The sequence below is a fragment of the Drosophila serrata genome, unplaced genomic scaffold (assembly GCF_035046125.1).
Source record: "Drosophila serrata isolate PLE 108 unplaced genomic scaffold, ASM3504612v1 contig_293, whole genome shotgun sequence".
In the NCBI taxonomy this organism is placed as follows: domain Eukaryota; kingdom Metazoa; phylum Arthropoda; class Insecta; order Diptera; family Drosophilidae; genus Drosophila; species Drosophila serrata.
The window spans coordinates 245,082-264,810 of NW_028257191.1; the positions used below are offsets into that span (position 1 = coordinate 245,082).

The following is a 19,729-nucleotide window of genomic DNA, read 5'->3' on the forward strand; positions in this document are numbered from 1 at the left end:
ATGGTCTCTCCAGGACTTTCCAGTCTGATACCATTGTACTTTGTCCAGTTATGAGTGTAATATCTGGCACGTTGGACAAGGTGGGGCCTACAAAGGGGAGCCCCACGTTTGCTATATAAAAGTTGGAAGAAAGAATAAAGTCTAAAAGTGGGTTTCTCAACGCAAATATAACATTTCATAGACGCTTTGCAGCCTTTACCATCTACCAAGTAAGTTTGCAGTCTATAATTTATGACTAATTTCTAATTGGGAATTTTAAATTGAAGTGCTCTAATTTGTTTTTAATATACAGGTCTTCTTCAACGGATAGTGTGGCGCACTCCTTTTTAAATTGAATTTGGCTGGCCTACAATAACGTGTAGATGATGGCCTAGGATTTTTCCATATTATTTTGGAGTTGCTTTCAGCTATATGATAAGTTAAAGTGGGACGTACGATGTTGCAAATACACATCTATCAAAGTCATTATAATTTGAAAACTTTTGCTGTACTCACTGTGTCCAGTTCTGCCACCAAAACCCCATTCTCCAATTAACGTTAATACTTGTATCTGTATTGTCTAGTGGACTCTGCAGCTCCACTTCTGCACATGTTTCATCGACTGTTATGTTGTTGGTATATCTTGAAGAATAAGTTTCAGAATTTGTTCATAGCTTGGCAACACGGATGCAGAAGCTTTACTATTTACGAATTCACGAATAAGCAAGTATTGGTGTTTCGTTAATCCAGTGTACATAAAAAGCGATAAAACCTTTTTAATATCAGCTTCAGATGCCTTCAAAATCAGTGAAAAATCGGATGAACGCAAAATAGCAGCAAAATAGCAGCGCTCTCCGACGACGTTTCATACTTTTTGAGGACTCAGCAAAATCAACTTTGGGCCGTCCACGTTCAGGACTTGAAACCTTTTTTTGAAGAGACTCAATTATAATGGTTTCAATACGAGTTTTTTCAGCATTTTTCCCCTTTTGAAAAAAGATGTAGATGCGTGAAAATACGAAATTAAATGAAGCGCAAAAAAACGATAACATAAAAATTAAGAAAAAAAAAATAATAAAATAATAATAGTAGGCAAAATGTTTGGCAAACAGAAATGACACGAAAAACGAAAACTATAGAAACATCACAAAAACATACGATGAGCAGCAGATTGCTTCGAAAATTTCACCTTTACAACAGCTAGACAGCTTGAGATTGTTAATGAATAACATATACACAAATCAGCAAATATCAGCAGCTACATTTAACATTTTTATTACTTTAAAACATTGACGAATACACTGATATTACATAAAATACACTGATATTATAAAGGGGGGATCGGAGTATAACATATCTAAAAGTCTATTTAAAAAGCCAAATGACGTTCACAATATACAAAAAATTATTATAAAATAAAAATACACAACAACCAATTATAATTAAATAAAATTAATTTAAGAAGATTAATACCCAATACTTTAAAATGCATTTTGAATAAGTGAAATCGGAGATATTTTTTGCTTATGCCTGACCACTATAAAGTGCAGTTTTGATTTGACGAAAAACCAACTTAACGTCACTGTGCTGTAAAGTTGAATATGTGTTGACACATTCTATTCTATTTTTAGAAAGTCCCTTTCGAATTCCAAACCAGTTATGCCAATAAAAAAATATGGACAATTACGAGGTGATTTGCTTACATTTTGATTCAATATTGTTTGATATATTCTTTAAATTTTGGCCTATGGACGCAACCACTGTGCAGTGACCTTCGAGAAGCCGGCTGGGTTGAAGTCCGTTACGAGTTCTTTGATTTTTTCTTGCCGCCGCGCTATTATCGGCGGCTGGAGGACGAGATCTGGACCATTTACCAGAAGCCCAACAAACCATTTAAGGAATATTTGGTTGATCTTCGCTTGCAGATGCGCCAAGCAGGATTTTCCTCGGACCGAGAGCGGGAGCGGATCTACGACAACATGCTCCCGAAGTACCAATTGTTCGTCCGGAGGCAGGATTTCCGCACGTCTACGTTCGCGACGCCTGTCGCAATGCGGTATCCCAAAACTTTCTGTTGGGATTGCGGACTCAGGGCCATCGATTGCTGCCGACGCCCAGATTCAGGAAACGGGTAAGGGTCTCGTGTGACGTGAAATCACCCGAGGAAACCAGCCAACCCATGCAGCCAATAGGAGGTTGCGTCCACCAGCACCTGGGACGCATCTGGGCCGTCTTCACCATGGAAAGACGAGGATTCGTTGCCGCCCTGGACACAGGAGCTATTAATGTTTTCGTAAGCGAAAATCTAGCCAGGGAACTAGATAACAAAAGGAACATGCGGGACATCAGGATCCAAGTAAAACTAGCCAACGGAACATGCCGAGGACTCACCCGGACCTTTGCAGCCAATATACGCCTCTGCAGCAAGCGGACGCAGCTTTAGCGCTAAAATATTCTAGTGTGCCCGCCGCTGCGACTTTAATTAATTAATTTCATAAAATTATTTTATTATTTTGTTTCCTGACATTTTTTTAAGTTCTTTATTATTTTCCCTTATATTCTATTTAATTATAATTTCTAATTTCTCTCTTATATTCTATTTATCTTTGCTCATTTTCTAATGTGTGCGGCACGCGTCACGCACTTGCTGACAGGCGCGCCTGTCCAACGCCTTAAACATTGGTACTCTCTTCCTCTCACTCCTAGGCAGGGTTCTTCGAGAGGCACTCCTAACGCAACTTTTTTTTTCTTTTCAACAGATCACGCCTATACCACGCCTGCGAACCGCCGCTGCACCATCGCCGCCAGCATCCGTCGCTACGCCAGCTCCGCCAACCATCGCCGACCCGCCGTTGCACCATCGCTACGCCAGCTCCGTCTACACACACCGAACCACGTCTGCACCAGCGCCGCCAGCATTCAAGGGGTCTCCGCTAACCACACACAGCAGCGTCAACGCCACTACGCCCACCCCTGTAATGACCGAGGACCAAGCACGCCAGAGCCAAGCGGCCAACCACTACCAGTGGCCGGAGGACCGACCACTGTCACAAGAAATGGTATCGGCCGAGATCATACCGTGGGTGCCGCCACCGCTTATCGCGCAGCCATCGAATAGCGGCTACTCCCCTCAGCCGGGATCGGTCGAGGGATCCCCTCCGCCCGCCTACCCGAGCGGCATAATGACCGAGCTCTTGGAGTGTTTTGGGGATCTGCCGCGAGACCTCTTCGAGAAAATGGCCCGTGAGGTGAGAACCCGGTCGCCCGAATTCCCGGGCCTTTCCGACGACGAAACTGGACCTCAGCACGAGGACGGCAAGGAGCTCAACGCCGCCCACGGACATAGCAGCGACAGCGATGTGGTGGAGGTCTACGACCCCACCCGGGAGGACTACGTCCCCCGCCCTCACGGTCGGATGTCCCCTCCCGTACTCATGGCTTGGGCCTTCAGGGATAATGAGTCACCCTGCCGGCATCTCGGGTCGCCCCGAGATCAAGCCAGCTCGGCGGGGCCACCATCACCCTCATTCGAAGGGATCTTTGGGCAGGACCCATATAGGGTGAGGGGTGGGCCGAGGCGGACACCGCTACCCACACCCAGCGAATACGCCGCTGCCACCGCTCGCCGCCGTGCTGAGGAGCTGAGTGACGAGCTGGGTACCCCATCCGTGTGGCCAACCGAGGTACGGCCGCCTATCCGACTAGGACGCCGACGGAGTGCACACTGGGTGGACACCGACTCATCCGACGACGAGCGATCAGGCCGGAGCGAGGCCGTCGGTGGAATTGACGGTCCCCGAGTGCACACCCAGTGGGTACCAGCGCCCCCGGGATGGGTCACCCCGAACGGGACGCTGCCAGCCCCACTCATCCGACGGATACAGCAGCGCCTCGGAGGTAACTGGCGCCGAGCTCTCAGATACCTGGAGGAGGAGCAGGGGCAAAGATTCCGAATCCAGTTAAACCGAGACGGACGCGCCCTTGTGTTTCTGTACCCCACCCGGAAGTGAGGGGGGAGTTTGACGCAGTTACAATCCATACTGTATAATATGTAAATAGTAGATGTAAGATACTTATAATATGTAAATAGTGGATGTAAGTTACTTATAATATGTAAATAATAGATTTAAGGTAGTTATATTACTTGAAATAAGTCCACACACACACAAGAGCGACAGAGCCAACACACATCTGCCGAGCCAACAATCGGCATAGCCTACATCGAGGCAGAGTCAACACACAGGGCAGAGCCCAACGATCAACCGAGCCACAGCTCGACAGAACTAACACACGGGGCGGAGTCAACGATCGGCATAGGCAACATCTTGTCAGATCAACATCGTGTCAGAGCCAACATCTAATCAGGGCCACATATGTATATATGCAGATCCGCATCCCTTAACGGAAAAACCAAGCCCTTGCAGAGGCAACACACGGGCTGAGACGCGAGCAGGGGAGAGCGAAATTGGCCGTGCGCAGCCTCTGGCATGAGCCGAGAGAAGGACGAAAAGCGGCCGGTCACATGAAGCCAAGGTAGTAAGGGAGACAACCCACAAAGCGAACTTGCAGCCTCCCAAGGGAGGGCGGGCCGATGTTGCGGTTCCTAGAACCGTTTTGGAACAGGAACCGGAAGCCTTAGGATTGTGGCAGCGCTGCCACCAAGACTGTTCGCAGAATTAGGTCACGGTCAAGCCTTCAAAGGTGTGATCAGACATTTCGTTCCGATGACCGTTCCGGTAACCGCAACATTTTAGCATGAGTATGTATGTGTGGCAGGAGTAGGGATAGGGAGTAAACATAAACTTAAACAATAAACAATGAAAACACCCCCGCCGTTCTCTCAATATTATGACTTTCCACAAAGAGCTCTTTAACACTATTTTCTTTACCAACTTCTGGCAAAGGTACGTTTTTGTTAAGGAGTTCGAGGAGAAGAAAAAGAAAAAGCGGCCTGTAGGAATAACTCTTCCCAGGCCTGATCATACCACTGCGCCTTTCACGTCTTCCAATTCCGACCCAAAAAACTAACCTACTGCATAGGTATTTCCTATCAGAATGCAAGAAGTTTTTCCAGCTGTTTCACAGTATATCGGCTAGATCGCCCTATCAGACGCGAGGGTGGAGTTCTTATAGCGGTGAACTCCTCATTCACTTCAGAATTATTAACCTTCGAGGAAAGCAACGATGTTGAACTCCTCTGTGTGAAGGTAGCTCCATTTTTATTACCTGTTCCTGTGTGAAGCTATTTATTAATGGTTGCTTCATTTTTATTACATGTTCGTACATACCTTTATTGTCAGAACCTCCTAATTATTGGACCATCTTTTCGATATTCAGTTGGTTTCCAGTAGACTTTGGAGAGAGACCAATACCCGCCTAACGTCTACCCAACATGATTTTATTGCTGGCTTGTTTGATATTTCGCTGTTTCAAGTCAACAATGTACGAAATTCCTTAGAGCGCTTGCTTGATCTTTGTTTTGTCTCAGAACCGGCGAGAGTCAGTTTTATTTCAGAATTTAATTGGTCCGATCTATGTATACATGTGTACTGACATGGCAAAGGCCGTGGATATTTTTAATAATGCCATGAATTCAGTTTGTATACCCTTGCAGGGTATTATTATTTCAGTCAGAAGTTTGCAACGCATTGAAGGAGGCACCTCCGACAATATAATCTGGATTAACAGCCGAGTCGATCTAGCCATGTCCGTCTGTCCGTTTCTACGCAAACTAGTCTCTCAGTTTTAAAGATATCTGAATAGAACTTTGTAGTTAGCCCTCCATCAGCACGCAGACTAGTTCGTATTTCGGCAGGAGAAGCTCCCGCGGTACTCCTCATCGATTCCAGCTTTACCAAATTAAGTTGAGAAATTGCTAGAAATGAAACAGAATGCAAAGCCGGTCGGTCGAAAGCTTAAAGCTCGAAAAGCTGTTTGCCACGTAGATGTCAGTAAACCACCAGCAAATCACGTAAAGTAGATTTACTTTACTAGTACTTTCATGAAGAATGGTAGGACAATTGTAGTCCTACAGGGAAAAAACTTACCACGAGACTTGGGGTTTTTTTTACTTATATTTTCTTGATGACTGCACCAAAAACACGTCCTACTATTGCGAAAGCCAGAGTGGCCAACACTCTTTCTGTTTTCTTTTTAATTAAATTAGTTGTTGACATAATATTTCCCTTTTCATTTCCTTTTTATTTATTTCTCTTAACATGTTCCCATGACCAACGACGTTTGCCACAACTGTGGCAACATTCCCTGCATTTGCAGAAACTTGTGGGTCTTCTAATTAGACAATTAGTTCTTCCGAACTTTTCACTTCGTCCTTCAGAAATATTAACACATCGTTCCTTTCAGCCAACGAACCTTGGTAAACAGTTTTATATGTAGTATGAACTTAAATTTACGGTGAGTCAAGGCGTTATTACTTCCCCGTATTTTATTAGTCATTTTTACAACAGACTCCATAGTGTCTTTAATATTTAAGGCCTTTGCGCAGAGTGCTTCTTGGTGAATTACGCAAGTTAAGGGGGTAGACCACCCTGAACGCCTGAAAATTGGAGGGTTTTAAAAAATTCATTTTGACAAACTTATTAAGAATACATTTTATTTATGAGTACATCAAAGTACATATGTTAAACTAAAAAATACTTATTGAAAGAAAAAAAAAATTTACGAATGGTGGTATGGTGTACATGCTGCACACCACATTTGTTATCTGAAACTCAAAAACGAAATTTTTAAAGCTATATACATATGGCTATAGTATGACGTAGCCGTTTTTGGGAAAACATTTTTTGAGCAAATGGGAGCACTTTGAAAAAAAAATTTTTTTGTCAGACAAAATTTTTGTTTTAAAAATGTATATCTTAAGAAAAAAAATCGTACGTCATGCCATAGAGGACGTTATAGAGAAGCTGTGAAAATCATGTACACCGTTTTAAAAAACGTAATTTTGAGAAAAACGCAAAAGAAGGTAAAAAAAAGTACTCTAAGGTATACCTGCAGCGCTCACTTCTAATGGCTTTAGAATCCACAAGTAATGAGATATTTTTGAGCCCGATATTTTAAAATGACCGTAAGAATGTCGGCATAAAAATTAAGTAAGACAAAAATTTGATTCATAAATAATGTCAGGGTGGTCTACCCCCTTAACCGGTCCCTTGAGCCCTTTAATTTCTCCTCGCATACTCCGTGCTCCATTGGTGCACATCTGCACAATTTTTCAAACACTCCAATTTCATTAACGGAGAATTCTATGGCATTAAAAATTTACTCTCCTGTTGTTGTGCCATACAAGGGCACCAAGTTGAAAACCTCTTCTTCAACATTAAAAAATGCGTCATGAGCCGTTAGAATTTCCGTGCTTCGCAACAAAGTGTCGTAAAATGTTGTAAGTTTTTTGTTCCTAAGACCGGCCTATAAGAGACTGCATTGAGCCTTGACTAGTGGTTTTTAAACCAAATAAATGGGAAATTTTTTAATTCCCCAACCATTTTAACTTCGAAACCGATCTAAAAAAAAACGAATAAGTCAGAAATGACAAATTCTTCCACTCAGTGTAAAATTTTTGTCAAAGAAGCGGAACGAAAGACTTTACCCTTGCATGGTGTTATAATTCCAGTCAAAAGTTTGCAACGCAGTAAAAGAGACATTTCTGACCCTAAAAAGTATATATGACTAATTCTCTGATGTCGAATGCGACATTCGTACGCATTTAAACCAAAAAAAAAACATGTGCCAAGACTTTATTTTAAATTTACAAAATTTGAAACTTATAGCTCTTAGTTAGCACCATAATTGGTGCTAAGATCGATTTTGGTCCCTTGTTCATTTTCAAGATATTCACTAAAATGTACTGCATTCGTAGAAGTCATTTGCAAGAAACCAGTTTAAGCTCTGATTTCCGCGAAGCGTGATGAAGAATTGAATTGGAATACATTTTATTTAATCATGTAATAAATTTTCTTAGTAATGTATTTTGTTTGACTTTAAAATATTAAGTAGTTTTTTAATCCAATTTTGGATTTGGCTGGTAAAAATCCTCTAGCTGAACCCTCCACGAGGGAGCCGGCTGGGCAATGGGCACTGTATTACCCCGTACAAAGGTAATGCAGTGGCGCATGCTGCGTCCGGGGTAATGCAGTGTCTAGCTAAGGCTTCGATTCAATTTCTCCCGCCTAAACGCCATGGTTGGAGGTGCCTAGCGGCAGGCATAAAACGCAAGTGGGTGGTTCCCCGGAAATAAACAAATTTTTCACAGGATGGAGACGGGAGAGGCAACCGGGGCTGGGATGTCAGCCCAAACGTCGGTGAAAGGCGCGGAGGAGAGCAATCCTCTCTACGTGTCGCCTGCGGTCACACCTCTGATTTGACGGGAGCAGGTCAACGCTACTGCCAATATAACGACGAAAAGAAGGCTTAGCCGCACGGGTGCCGTTGTCTATACAGACTTGGACCTGGAGAGCGTGCAGCTTTCAAAAGAAGAGGAAGAAAGCCTTCTTCGCTCTCCAGAAAAAGGCACCAGCTCCCCGTGCAGGAACGCGCCGAAGCGTTTAAGCGAGGGGAAGAAGGCTAAGACGCAGTATAAACCTGCCCTTCGAATCCAGAGCCGGCTCCGGACAAAAGCTGCCCTATCCGAAGAGGAGAAGGTAAAGCTTAACTGGATCGAGGAGAGTAGGCTGCACTTCGCCAAGCTTCCTAGCATGGCATCAACGGCTTGTTTCGCCAACAAGGTGGCGGAGATGCTTGCCACCAAACGCTCCAACGCTTCGCCGAGAGTACCATAAAGGACGAGCAACCGAGCAAGCGGCAACGCGTGCCCAAGGAAGCAGGCCCCTCTTTGACGGCGAAAACCAAAACCAGATTAACAAGGAGGCAGAGGACATCCTGTATCCCAGATACGGGAAGATGGCATGGGTAGCGTATACCTGCGCCTTAAAAAGCGCCATCCCAGGGATAAGGATGACCACACCCTGAAGGCAGGCGAGGTGAAGAAAGACCTAGGTCTGGAAACCATTGTCGACGCCGCCCAGAAACTTACTGGATGAGTCCGAAGGGGAGGAAGACGGTGACCTGACGCTAGTAGTCAACCCGTCGAATGGAGTTAAGCCCGGTACCCATGTCCCTAAGCTTGCTGCAGCTCAATCTCCATAAGAGCAATGCCGTGTCGTCGGAACTGCTCATTGCCATAAAGAAAGGGTCCGCCGATGTAGCTCTAGTCCAAGAGCCATGGATTGCCTCGGGCAATGCCGTCGCCGGACTAAAATCCTCACACTATAACGCGTTCTACACACCATCGGTAAGTAGATATAGAACCGCCATACTCGTACGGAAGGGTCTCCAAGCTAACTTTATGTCTTATTACAGCTCCGACGACCTGATTGTGGTGCTGCTAGAAATCAAGAAGAAGCGCCTACTGGTAGCTTCCTGTTACATGGTACACTATAGGCCAGCTCCACCGGAAGAATTCAGGAGCCTGGTAGAACCCAAGCAACTGATCGTGGGTGCAGACGGCAATGCGCACCACAGCGGATGGTGAAGCCCCGTAAACGACAGAGGTGAGTCACTTTTAGACTTTATTCTTTCTTCCAACTTATATATAGCAAACGTGGGGCTCCCCTTTGTAGGCCCCACCTTGTCCAACGTGCCAGATATTACACTCATAACTGGACAAAGTACAATGGTATCAGACTGGAAAGTCCTAGAGAGACCATCCTTCTCAGACCACATGTACATACAGTTCCAATGCGAGTTCGATTAGTCTCCAAAACCAACAGTCTTTAGGAATCCCCGAAACACCAACTGGGGAAAGTTTAAAGAAATAATCTCTCGTAAACTCGCGACTTGTCCGGGCACAGTAAAATCCGATGAAGATATAGAAAAGTCCCTAGAGACCCCCTCAAAGGAATTACTGGATGCATATCATGCATCATGCCCGATTTCAAGCAGCAAGAAAAGGAACAGACTACCCTGGTGGAACAAGGACCTCTCGCTCCAACGCGATGACCTCAGAGAATTCTTCAAACTCGCCAAGCAGGCGAGGATGATATAATCAACGAGGAATACATAATCCTGCTAAGGAACTACAAGAAGGAAATACGCATGGCACAAAGAAGCTCTTCGAGAAACTTCTGCTCCAGCAAAGAGTCGTCCCCAGAAACGGCTAGACTACGAAAGTTGCTTTTAAAGCAACCCACCATACAGAGTCAGCTCAAACGCGACGACGGGCAGTGGACTGAGGGCACCGAAGAGGCCCTAACTGCAATTATGCACGGGCACTTCCCAGGTTACACAAAGATCACTAACACGCACCCCGCCATCAGCAATTGGAAAGGAAATCTACTATGTTGCAGACGGGTACAATCAGATTGGGGCACCGCTTCCATGGTGAAAGGAGCGCACAGAGGCACGCCGCAAGGCGGAGTCCTATCGCCCCTCCTATGGAATCTAGTGGTCAACGACCTAATCAGAGGGTTCGAGAGGAAGGCCCCGAAGATAACAGCCTTTGCTGAGGATATAAGCATAATTATCACGGTAGTTTGTCCATCGACCCTTAGCTAGATCATGGAATCAACACTCAGGGAGATATGTAAGTGGACGGACAAGGTAGGACTCAGTATCAGTGCGAATAAGACGGACGTCATTCTCTTTACTAAGACATACAAGGTACCGCCATGAATCTCCCCAAAAATAAATTCAACCAGGCTGACCCTGAAAACACAAGTCAAATACCTTGGCACTGTACTGGACAGCAGGCCGGCATGGAAACCCAATGCACTAAAGGGGGTGAAAAAGGCCACCATTGCGCTATGTGCATCTAAAAAGATGCTCAGCAGTACATAGGGCCTCTCACCCGCTCTGATGCACTGAGTCAACATATCGGTGGTGCGTCCGACATTGCTATACGGAGTCTTAGTGTGGTGGCAAGCCATGGAAAAAATTACCTGCAAAAAGCTTATGGAGAGAACCCAGCGTCAGGCACTGTTCTGCATATCTGGGGCGCTGAGGTCAACCCCAACAAAAGCTCTACAGACTTTAACTGGAATTGATCCGCGGGAAAGGCTGCACAACACCTAGTAGCGCTAGAAAATATGTCGACACAGGGATACAGGCACAGCTCAATTGGTCGAACCATGAGCAGTATATCTGACTACATGACGCCTAGAACTTGCCCTGATGTGAAAACATCAACATACATAGGACATGAAGACTGAAAAACGGTTCAGGACCATGCTCGATACCTCAACATATACACTGACGGCATCAAGATGGAAGGAGGAGTTGGAGCGGGCATATATTGTAAAGACCACGAAACGAGGCTGTCGTATAAGCTACCAAGCCAATGCAGCATATTCCAGGCGGAAGTATTTTCCATCAGGAAGGCGGCACAGGAAATAGCCCGCCCAAGTGAGGCGGTAAACTTGTTCGTAGACAGTCAGGCGACAATTAGATTCATGCAATCGTCAGCGGTCAGTTCCAAAAATGTACTAGCAAGCAGAGACGCACTAGATATCCTAAGCGCGACAACGACAGTGCGGATCTACTGGGTTCCCAGTCAACAGGGCATAGAGGTAAACGAAATCGCAGACGAACTTGCAAAAGAAGAAGTCGGACTGGCTCTGGATAGAACTGAACACTTCCCAGTCTCTCTAAAAACGCTCCAAAGCGAGTTGAACAGGCGGGCGGACGTACGAGCAAAAAGCAGGTGGAGAGGTAACTCTGCGACTTGCAAAACATCTAAAATCACGTGCAAAGAGCGCAATGACAAACTCAGCCACTACGTACAGCATATATCCCTTAAAGACTGCAGACTATTAGTGGGAATTCTTACGAGTCACTGCCTGGCTGCCGCGCATGCATTCAAACTAGGCATCACCACCAACGGCAACAGCAGGAAATGCGATGAATCTGAGCACTAAGCAAGAAACACATAGAGGTGTCAAACAGTGCCGAAAAGTACTATCACAAAAACGGCTGAGCCTGGAACCCCAGAGCACCCGAACGATATGTCTAGAACCCCAGAGTGCCTTCGGCTTTTTCGAGTTCGAAGCAGTCGTTCGAAACCGAGCACAACAAGAATTCACTTTTCAGTGGCAGATCGACCGTGGAAGGATGAGCAGGGGTGCGTTTCTTTGCGCTGTGCTCTCGTTTCTTTGTATATGTGTATATGTGTACAAGCGCTCACATGTTTGTATGAGTGTGCAAATTTCTGTTCGCAGAGTCTTTTTCATAGGTTTCGGACGGCCACAGCCAGTGGGCCGAAGCGGCGGCTCACTTGCTTATGATGTCACAGCAATACTTAGCCAGCGCTTGCATTGGGGGACAAATTATTAAAGTTATCTAACTATAATTACCACTTATTTTAATTTAATTTTTGTTTTTCCTGACAATATATTTCCCAAAAGTCATTTTGTTGATGAATCATCGATCAAAAAGAAGAGGAAACAAGAAAGGAAGCTAACTTCGGCACGCCGAAGTTTATATACCCTTGCAGATAGAACTTCCATGACTAGGAATACATACAATATAAAATATATATATTAATGTTAAAAAAACAATGAAGTAATACCTACTTTCATTTCATTCACCTATACATATTACATTTTCAGTTTTACATTCACAGATTTGCATTTTTGCTTCACATCTTACGATCGTTTATTTGGCAACTATGTGATATAGTCATCAGATTTTCATAAAATTTGACACAAAATTTAAGACTGATATAAAATGGCTATATCTCAAATTTAATGAGTATCTGCTGAAAACTGAAAACATTATATTTTTTAATTGTATTCATTTTTTGATCGTTCCTATAGCAGCTATGTGATATAGTAGTCCGGTTTTTTTTTATAACTTTAATAAATTAAAATAAAATGGCTATATCTCATATTTGATGAAAATGTGGGGAAAACTGAAGAAGTTATAATCTTTAATTTTATTAATTTCTTTTATTTCTTATAAAATGGCTATGTATCAAATTTGATGAAAGTCTGTTGAAAACTGAAAATGTTATACTTCTTAATTGAATTAATTTCTCGACCGTTTCTATGGGAGCTATAATATATAATCGTCAAATTTTTATAACATTTTACACAAAATTGTAGAATAATATGAAACGGCTATATCTCAAGTTTGATTAAATTTTTTTGAAAACTGAAAATTTTTTTTGTAAACATTTTCCGATCATTTCTATGGCAGCTATATGATATAGATAGCTTCAAAACTGAGAGACTAGTTTGCGTAGAAACCGACAGACGGACATGACTAGATCGACTCGGCTGTTGATCCTGATCAAGAATATATATACTTTATATAGTCGGCGCCGTTAGCCGAAAGGGTGCACAGGGGGATAAACGGATGACCGCGTCATCTGCCGTAACTGTGTACACCATCGGTAGTGCGACTATACTCTCCAAGCGAGGGCGGCTGGAAGCAGATCCCCAGTCGAGGCTCGACCGGGGATGCTGACCAATTGTAGTCGGGCGGACCTAGGCAGTCTTTAATCAGCCTCCCCTCAAGTCAGGTGTGTGATGCGACCCGTGCACACTGACTTTCAGGTTCGCAGCTGAGGGGTAAAGCCAGCTGTGTCTGCACGGAGCCTTCCCAGGGCCAGGCAACCCTGGGTCGTAAGTGGCCTTGCCGCAGTTTTGGGGCGAAGCTGCGGTCGACCTTCTTCTTATTAAAATGACTTCCAAAAACCGAGCTTCGGAACTCCCGAGAGAGGATAAACCCCAAACAATGTCAACGAACGACGAGAAGGAGTTGCAGAGGGCGAGACTGGTCGCTGCATCTCACATTGCATCGGAGACCGACGGAGAAGAGTCACAATCCGAGGGGAGAGCGAGTAGCACTCCCCAATCGAAACACACAGGTGGGGCTCAGCTGAGCACCACCTCAGAAATAGCAAAAATGTCTCACCATCAGAGACGAGCGAGGGTCAACAGAGCCCGCTTCGTTTTCGGCAAGATAGCCAAGAATGAGGCTGAAGGCAAAACTGACCCTCGGGATGCCGAGGACAAGGCCAAATTCCTTGCGGAGATCGCGGAATATGAGCAGTATAAAGCGGCAAACCCGGCGGCGTTCCAGCCCTCGAAGGCAAAGCGAATTCGCTCACAGGAAGTGAGCGAAAGCGCACCTAAGAGAGCGAAGGACCCACAGGGTAAGCCGCGTGCGACTAACTTTGTCAGCCAGGCAAAGAAGTTTAGCGAGGTGGCCAGAGACAGTCTGGCTATGGCACTGGTGGACGAGCTCCATGACGACGGTCGCCTGCTGTCGGAGAAGTGGGAGGAGATTGAGGCCAAGTTGGCCGACATGGTGACCGACAGGTTGGTCAGCATGCCGACCGGCCCCATCCCCTCCTTCGACTCCTCAGACGTGGTCAGAGGGCACCGGGTCATCAGGTGCGACGACGGGTTCTCCCAAAGCTTCCTGGCGGAGTGTGTGGCTAAGATCAGCGACACATGGGCTGGCCTTAAGATTAGGCTAGTCCACGCCAGGGAGATCCCAAGGAGACCCAGAGCTCGCATCTGGTTACCAAAGGGCCAAACTGACCATGTCTGAAGGCCCAGAACCCAGACATACATACAGAGGACTGGACCATCCTCAGAGCAGAGCAGGAGATGAAGGCGAGTTAGCCTTTCCTCCTGCTGATCAACCAGCGCTGTCTGCCCCAGCTGGAGGCAATGGACCACAAGGTAAGGTACGGCATCAGGAAGGCCAAGATTAAGGTCTTCTTGGCCGAGCCGGACGAGATTCTGGAGGAGGTCGATGACACCAACAAATTGTTGGACGACATGGTCATCGACGACATATCTCCCGACGCCACCCCCACCAACATCGATGTCGAGAATCGTGCAGATTAACCTGAAGCGCCGCTCGCACGCTTCAGCTAATCTCACGATCCTTCTAAAGGAAGAGGGATATCGACATCGGCCTGATACAGGAGCCTTGGACCAGGGACGGGCAAGTCCAGACCAGTTAAGAAACAGGTGCCAAGAAGGAACCCACGTAGGACGGATCAAAAGTAAACGGCAGGAGGATCAAGATTATATCCACTGCAAAGGCACTCGACAAAGAGGTCGAGGGCCTAACTAATATTCTGAACAACGCCTTCAAAGAGACTTGTAAGCTAACATTCTCGAAGAAGCAATACCCACCGTGGTTGACAAAGGAATTGAGCGAGCTCAGGAAGAGCGCGAGAAAGTCCTTTAACCACAGCTATGCAACCCGGGATTGGGGATCATACAAAGAGGCACAAAAAATTTACAAGAATGCAGTATACAAGGCCAAGAAAGAGTCGTGGTAAAACTACTGCGAGTCACTGGAAAGCATAAAGGACACGGCGAGAGTAAGCAAAATCCTCGCCAAAGGTCACATAAGCCCTACCCTGATCAACAGGGCAGACGGCTCTGCTACGACGACAATTGAGGAGTCACTAGAGCTACTAGTTGACACCCACTTCTCAGGAAGCCTAAGAGTGAGCTCGGAACCCGAGGAGGGAACGAGCTCTCAAATGGATACACCTACGGCAGACATCATTACCACTGAGCGTATCCAGTGGGCAATAGATTCTTTCGATAAGTATAAAAGCCCGGGCCCAGACGGCTTAATACCGGCAATGCTACAATCAGCTAAGGACAGTATTTGCAAATGGCTAAAAGCCATTTACGAAGCTTGTTTAAGACTGACGCACGTCCCACTGCTGTGGAGAGAGGCTAAAGTCATTTTTATACCGAAACCGGGCAGAAGGGGGCACATCCTAGCAAAGGATTATAGACCGATAAGTCTCACCTCCTTCACCCTGAAGACACTAGAAAGACTCTTGGACGTCCACATCCGAGAGTCTCTAGAAGGGCATCAACTCTCGGATGCGCAGCATGCGTATCGCAGAGGAAAATCTACGGAAACAGCGCTACACGTAGTTTTACATCATGTCGAGAAGACATTACAACACAAACAATACACGATGGCAGCCTTCCTAGACATCGAAGGCGTGTTCAATAACGTGAACCCCGACTCTATCCTGGGCTCCCTCAACTTGCTAGGTATTGAGAGAGGCATCAGAGAGTGGATCGGAGTCATGCTAAAGAGCAGGACGATCACAGCCGAACTGAGTGGCACTCACCTCACGCGGACTGTGAAGAGAGGCACACCTCAGGGCGGGGTACTATCGCCCCTACTCTAGCTCACAAATATGAACGCCATATTGACAGATCTCAATACGGGTGGAGTCAAAGCAGTTGCATACGCGGACGACGTAGTACTGCTAGTATCAGGACCATACCCTGACGTTATTAGCGAAATAATGACGGGTGCGCTAGGTCGTTTAAACAAACGGGCAGAAACCTGCGGACTAGGTATCAACCCCACTAAAACGGAACTTATGCTCTTCACACGAAGAACTAAGATACCTCCTTTCAACATGCCCAGTATTAGCGGCATGGAGCTAAAACTATCGGAGCGAGCGAAGTATCTAGGAGTTATCCTGGATGCAACGGGCAGCGAGTGCGGGGGCAGTGGGTGGAATGCGCTCATGCCCCGCGGCTGCTCTCAACGCTATCCTAGATATAATGCCGATAGAGCTATTCGTGAAGGACACTGCGGCACAGAGCGCAGTAAGACTGAAGGCGAACAATTGCTGGAGGGACTACGGCGCCGGGCACGGCAAGATCCTTGCAAACAGCGGCATTAACACAGACGTTAAGACCGACTACATGATCGCGGAAATGAAATTCGGGAACGCATTCTCGACATCATACCCATCAAGGGATGACTGGAGTAGGGGCAGAGTAGTAGTGGAGAACGAGGTGTCCCTCTACACCGATGGCTCAAAAATGAGCTGCGGCGTAGGGGCTGGGATCTTCGCTGAAAATTGGGGAATTGAAAAGGCTTTCAATCTCTCCAACTCAGCGACGGTCTTTCAGGCTGAGTTACTAGCCATAAGGGAAGCAGTCGAACTTTCCTTAAGGCAGGACCTCAGGGGCAAAAGAGTTCGAATCTACTCGGATAGCCAAGCGGCTATAAAATCCCTATCTGCCGTGAAAACAAACTCACAACTAGTGGCAGAATGCAAGAAGGCCCTTAATAGACTTGCCGACAAAAATAAGGGACAAGTAACATGGGTACCGGGACACAACGAGATCCCACGTAATGAGAAGGCAGACGAACTTCTGACTTCGAACAAGACAGACAAGGATCCATGACCACTTTAGACAGATAGCTAGTAAAGAATGGCAAAGGAAGAGCGATCACAGAAGGTCAAGGGAATGTTTGCCGAGGTACGACAAGAAACGAACCAGGGAACTGCTATCCAACAGCAAGCGGGATATCAGCAGGTTCACGGCACTCACCACGGGACATTGGGCGATCGGTTCGCACGCAATGAAGTTGGGACTGCCATACAACGCAATCTGTAGAAGCTGTAAGCAACCTACAGAGCAAGAGACACCGGAACATCTGCTCTGCTTCTGCCCAGCGCTAAACCACATCAGATTTCGCCACTTCGGTGCCTACCAGATGTAGTCACTGAGAAGCATAGGAAAGCTGAAAGTTTCAGCAATCCTAGGTTTCCTTGCTGACTCTGGATGGTACTGATAGTGAATAACAACAACAAAAAACAGAGGGAGTGGAACAAAAAGGAGCTTAGCTCTAATTTGAGGCCCCAGCAATGGGCCTCACCACTGTAACCTACCTACCTACCTTATATAGTCGGAGGTGCCTCCTTCACTGCGTTGCAAACTTCTGACTCAAATTATAATACCCTGCAAGGGTATAAAAATAGTCAAACAAAATGGAAAAATGAAATTCTCAAATATTCAAAAAGGCTTTATATCTGGGTAAATGAAAATATTTCGATGTTAAGCTTTATTATTATTATTTTTTTTTTTTAATTATTGATCGTTTCTATTGCACCTATATGATTTTCATAAAATTAAGTAAGAAATTCTGGAATATCTAATATTATAACTATATCTGAAAAGTGGAAAAGTTATACATTTTTAATTTCCAAGCCCTAAGAAAAAACTTCGTAAATCAATTGTCTCCTTACGGCAAATAAGTCGAGGCAGCTAGGCAATTGTATAGTAAGTTAAATATAGATAAATAATAAATTATTTTTAATCTCAAGGGTATGATTAATTTGTTTGATTCGTTCTCCATTGCGGCAAATCTATGGTAAGTGTCCACCATTTTATTGATATCATCTTTCCTTTACACATTTTCGGGCGAACAAGAGTTCTAATTGGCTGTGTATTTACCAATATGGCCTGCAAACGTCAGCTGTCATGATTGTCGGCCATCTCTTAATTATACCTTTGCATAGGATTTTATTTAGAAGTTTACTACACTGTGAAGGAGACGTTCCCTCGATATATTATTGATGAGCATTTGCAGCCGAGTCGATCTAGCCATCTCCATCTGTCCTTTCCGCTGTCCAAATATGTATATGCAAACCAGTCCTTACCCTTCAGTACCAAAATTCCTTTCCTGTCCGATTCCTGGTGTCATGTTCAAAAAACAAAAACAAATCTCATGGGTTTCGGTTAGAGAACTCCGAAACAAAGTAGGCAATGAAAATTCTACCTGTGTTCGGATACTGCCAAACAATTAATTGTTGTTTCTGACGGGATTCGGAGCAGTGGTTCCGAAATTAGATTGGTATGATGAAAAATATTATTGAACGCAATTAAAAGAATCGATAGTCTCGTTAGTGAAATCGATTTTTTCACAGCTCTAATGACAGCTGAAGTATTCACAAGTTTTTTGCAATGTAATTTATTAAATATTGTTAACGGGTAAGTGACTTATTTGTATTCAGTTAATAAATTAATTTCCAGAATTGCTTTTGAACCTGGACACTTTTTTAACCTAGACGGTGTGAACGGAAGGAGATTGTATATCCAGTATTTGTTTTCTTCTTAATTGGTGTGTATATTTGTGAAAAATATTGTCCATTTGATTCTAATATCCATATGTACATATATACATATGAATTTTAATTATAGATTGACGAGGCAACAGCCGGAAGGAGAGACACGAAACATACTTTTAGGAGAAATGCAAGAAGTTATGCTAAGAAAAATTGTGGTAATCATTGAACAAATTATAAAGTTTTTTAAATGAATAAATAAATAAAAAAAATTTATTATAAATTGCGTCAGATATTTACTATGGGGCGGGGGGTTCCGGGGATCTTCTACACGTTTTCCTCTGGGATTCCTATCTGATTCTACTTTAAATTCCACTACGATTCTTTGGGGATCCCACCTGGTACTCCTTTGAGAGTCCTACCTGATTCTACTCTGAATTCCGCTACGATTACTACCTGATTCCGTTCCAAATTCCTGGATGATTCTGTTCAGAATCCCTTTCGAAATTCCCTTCTGATTCAGGGGGGAATTCGTGCCGAAATTCACGACAAATTCCTGGCAGGATTTCTTGAAAATTCCTTAGGTAGTCCGAATTCAGGGTTGCTAACCCCTACTGTATGCAAATTCCTGGATGGCTTGTATGAAAGCTCCCTAATGATTCAGGATGGAGTCCATTCCATTCCAACCTGATTCAGACCTGAATCCTAAAGGATTGGTACTGAAGGGCATATATAGAACGAAACGAAAGAAGGTATTTCTTCATTTTTTTTAACATGAATATAAATAGCTTTATTGTATTCATTATTAATTATCTGATTGCAATCTGCAGGGGTATACAAACTTCGGCTTGGTGAAGTTGGCTTTCCTTCTTGTTT

The 19,729-nt window shown here is 44.8% G+C and overlaps 1 protein-coding gene and 1 long non-coding RNA gene across 3 annotated transcripts; both read left to right on the forward strand.

The window, feature by feature from the left end:
* Positions 1-1,891: 1,891 nt before the first annotated feature.
* On the forward strand, positions 1,892-4,123 carry LOC110179911 (uncharacterized; the record flags this gene model as incomplete). Its single annotated transcript, XM_086836870.1, has 2 exons — positions 1,892-2,419; positions 2,739-4,123. Coding segments are annotated over 2 exons (1,779 nt in total), but the record flags the coding sequence as incomplete, so codon positions are not given.
* Positions 4,124-18,251: 14,128 nt separating this feature from the next.
* On the forward strand, positions 18,252-19,136 carry LOC110183729 (uncharacterized). Of its 2 annotated transcripts, XR_002319639.2 has the most exons (4): positions 18,583-18,642; positions 18,716-18,779; positions 18,857-18,909; positions 18,990-19,136. It is a non-coding gene; the product is annotated as an uncharacterized LOC110183729 (long non-coding RNA). The 2 variants fall into 2 exon arrangements; XR_015272591.1 differs by having other exon boundaries at positions 18,252-18,779.
* Positions 19,137-19,729: the final 593 nt, after the last annotated feature.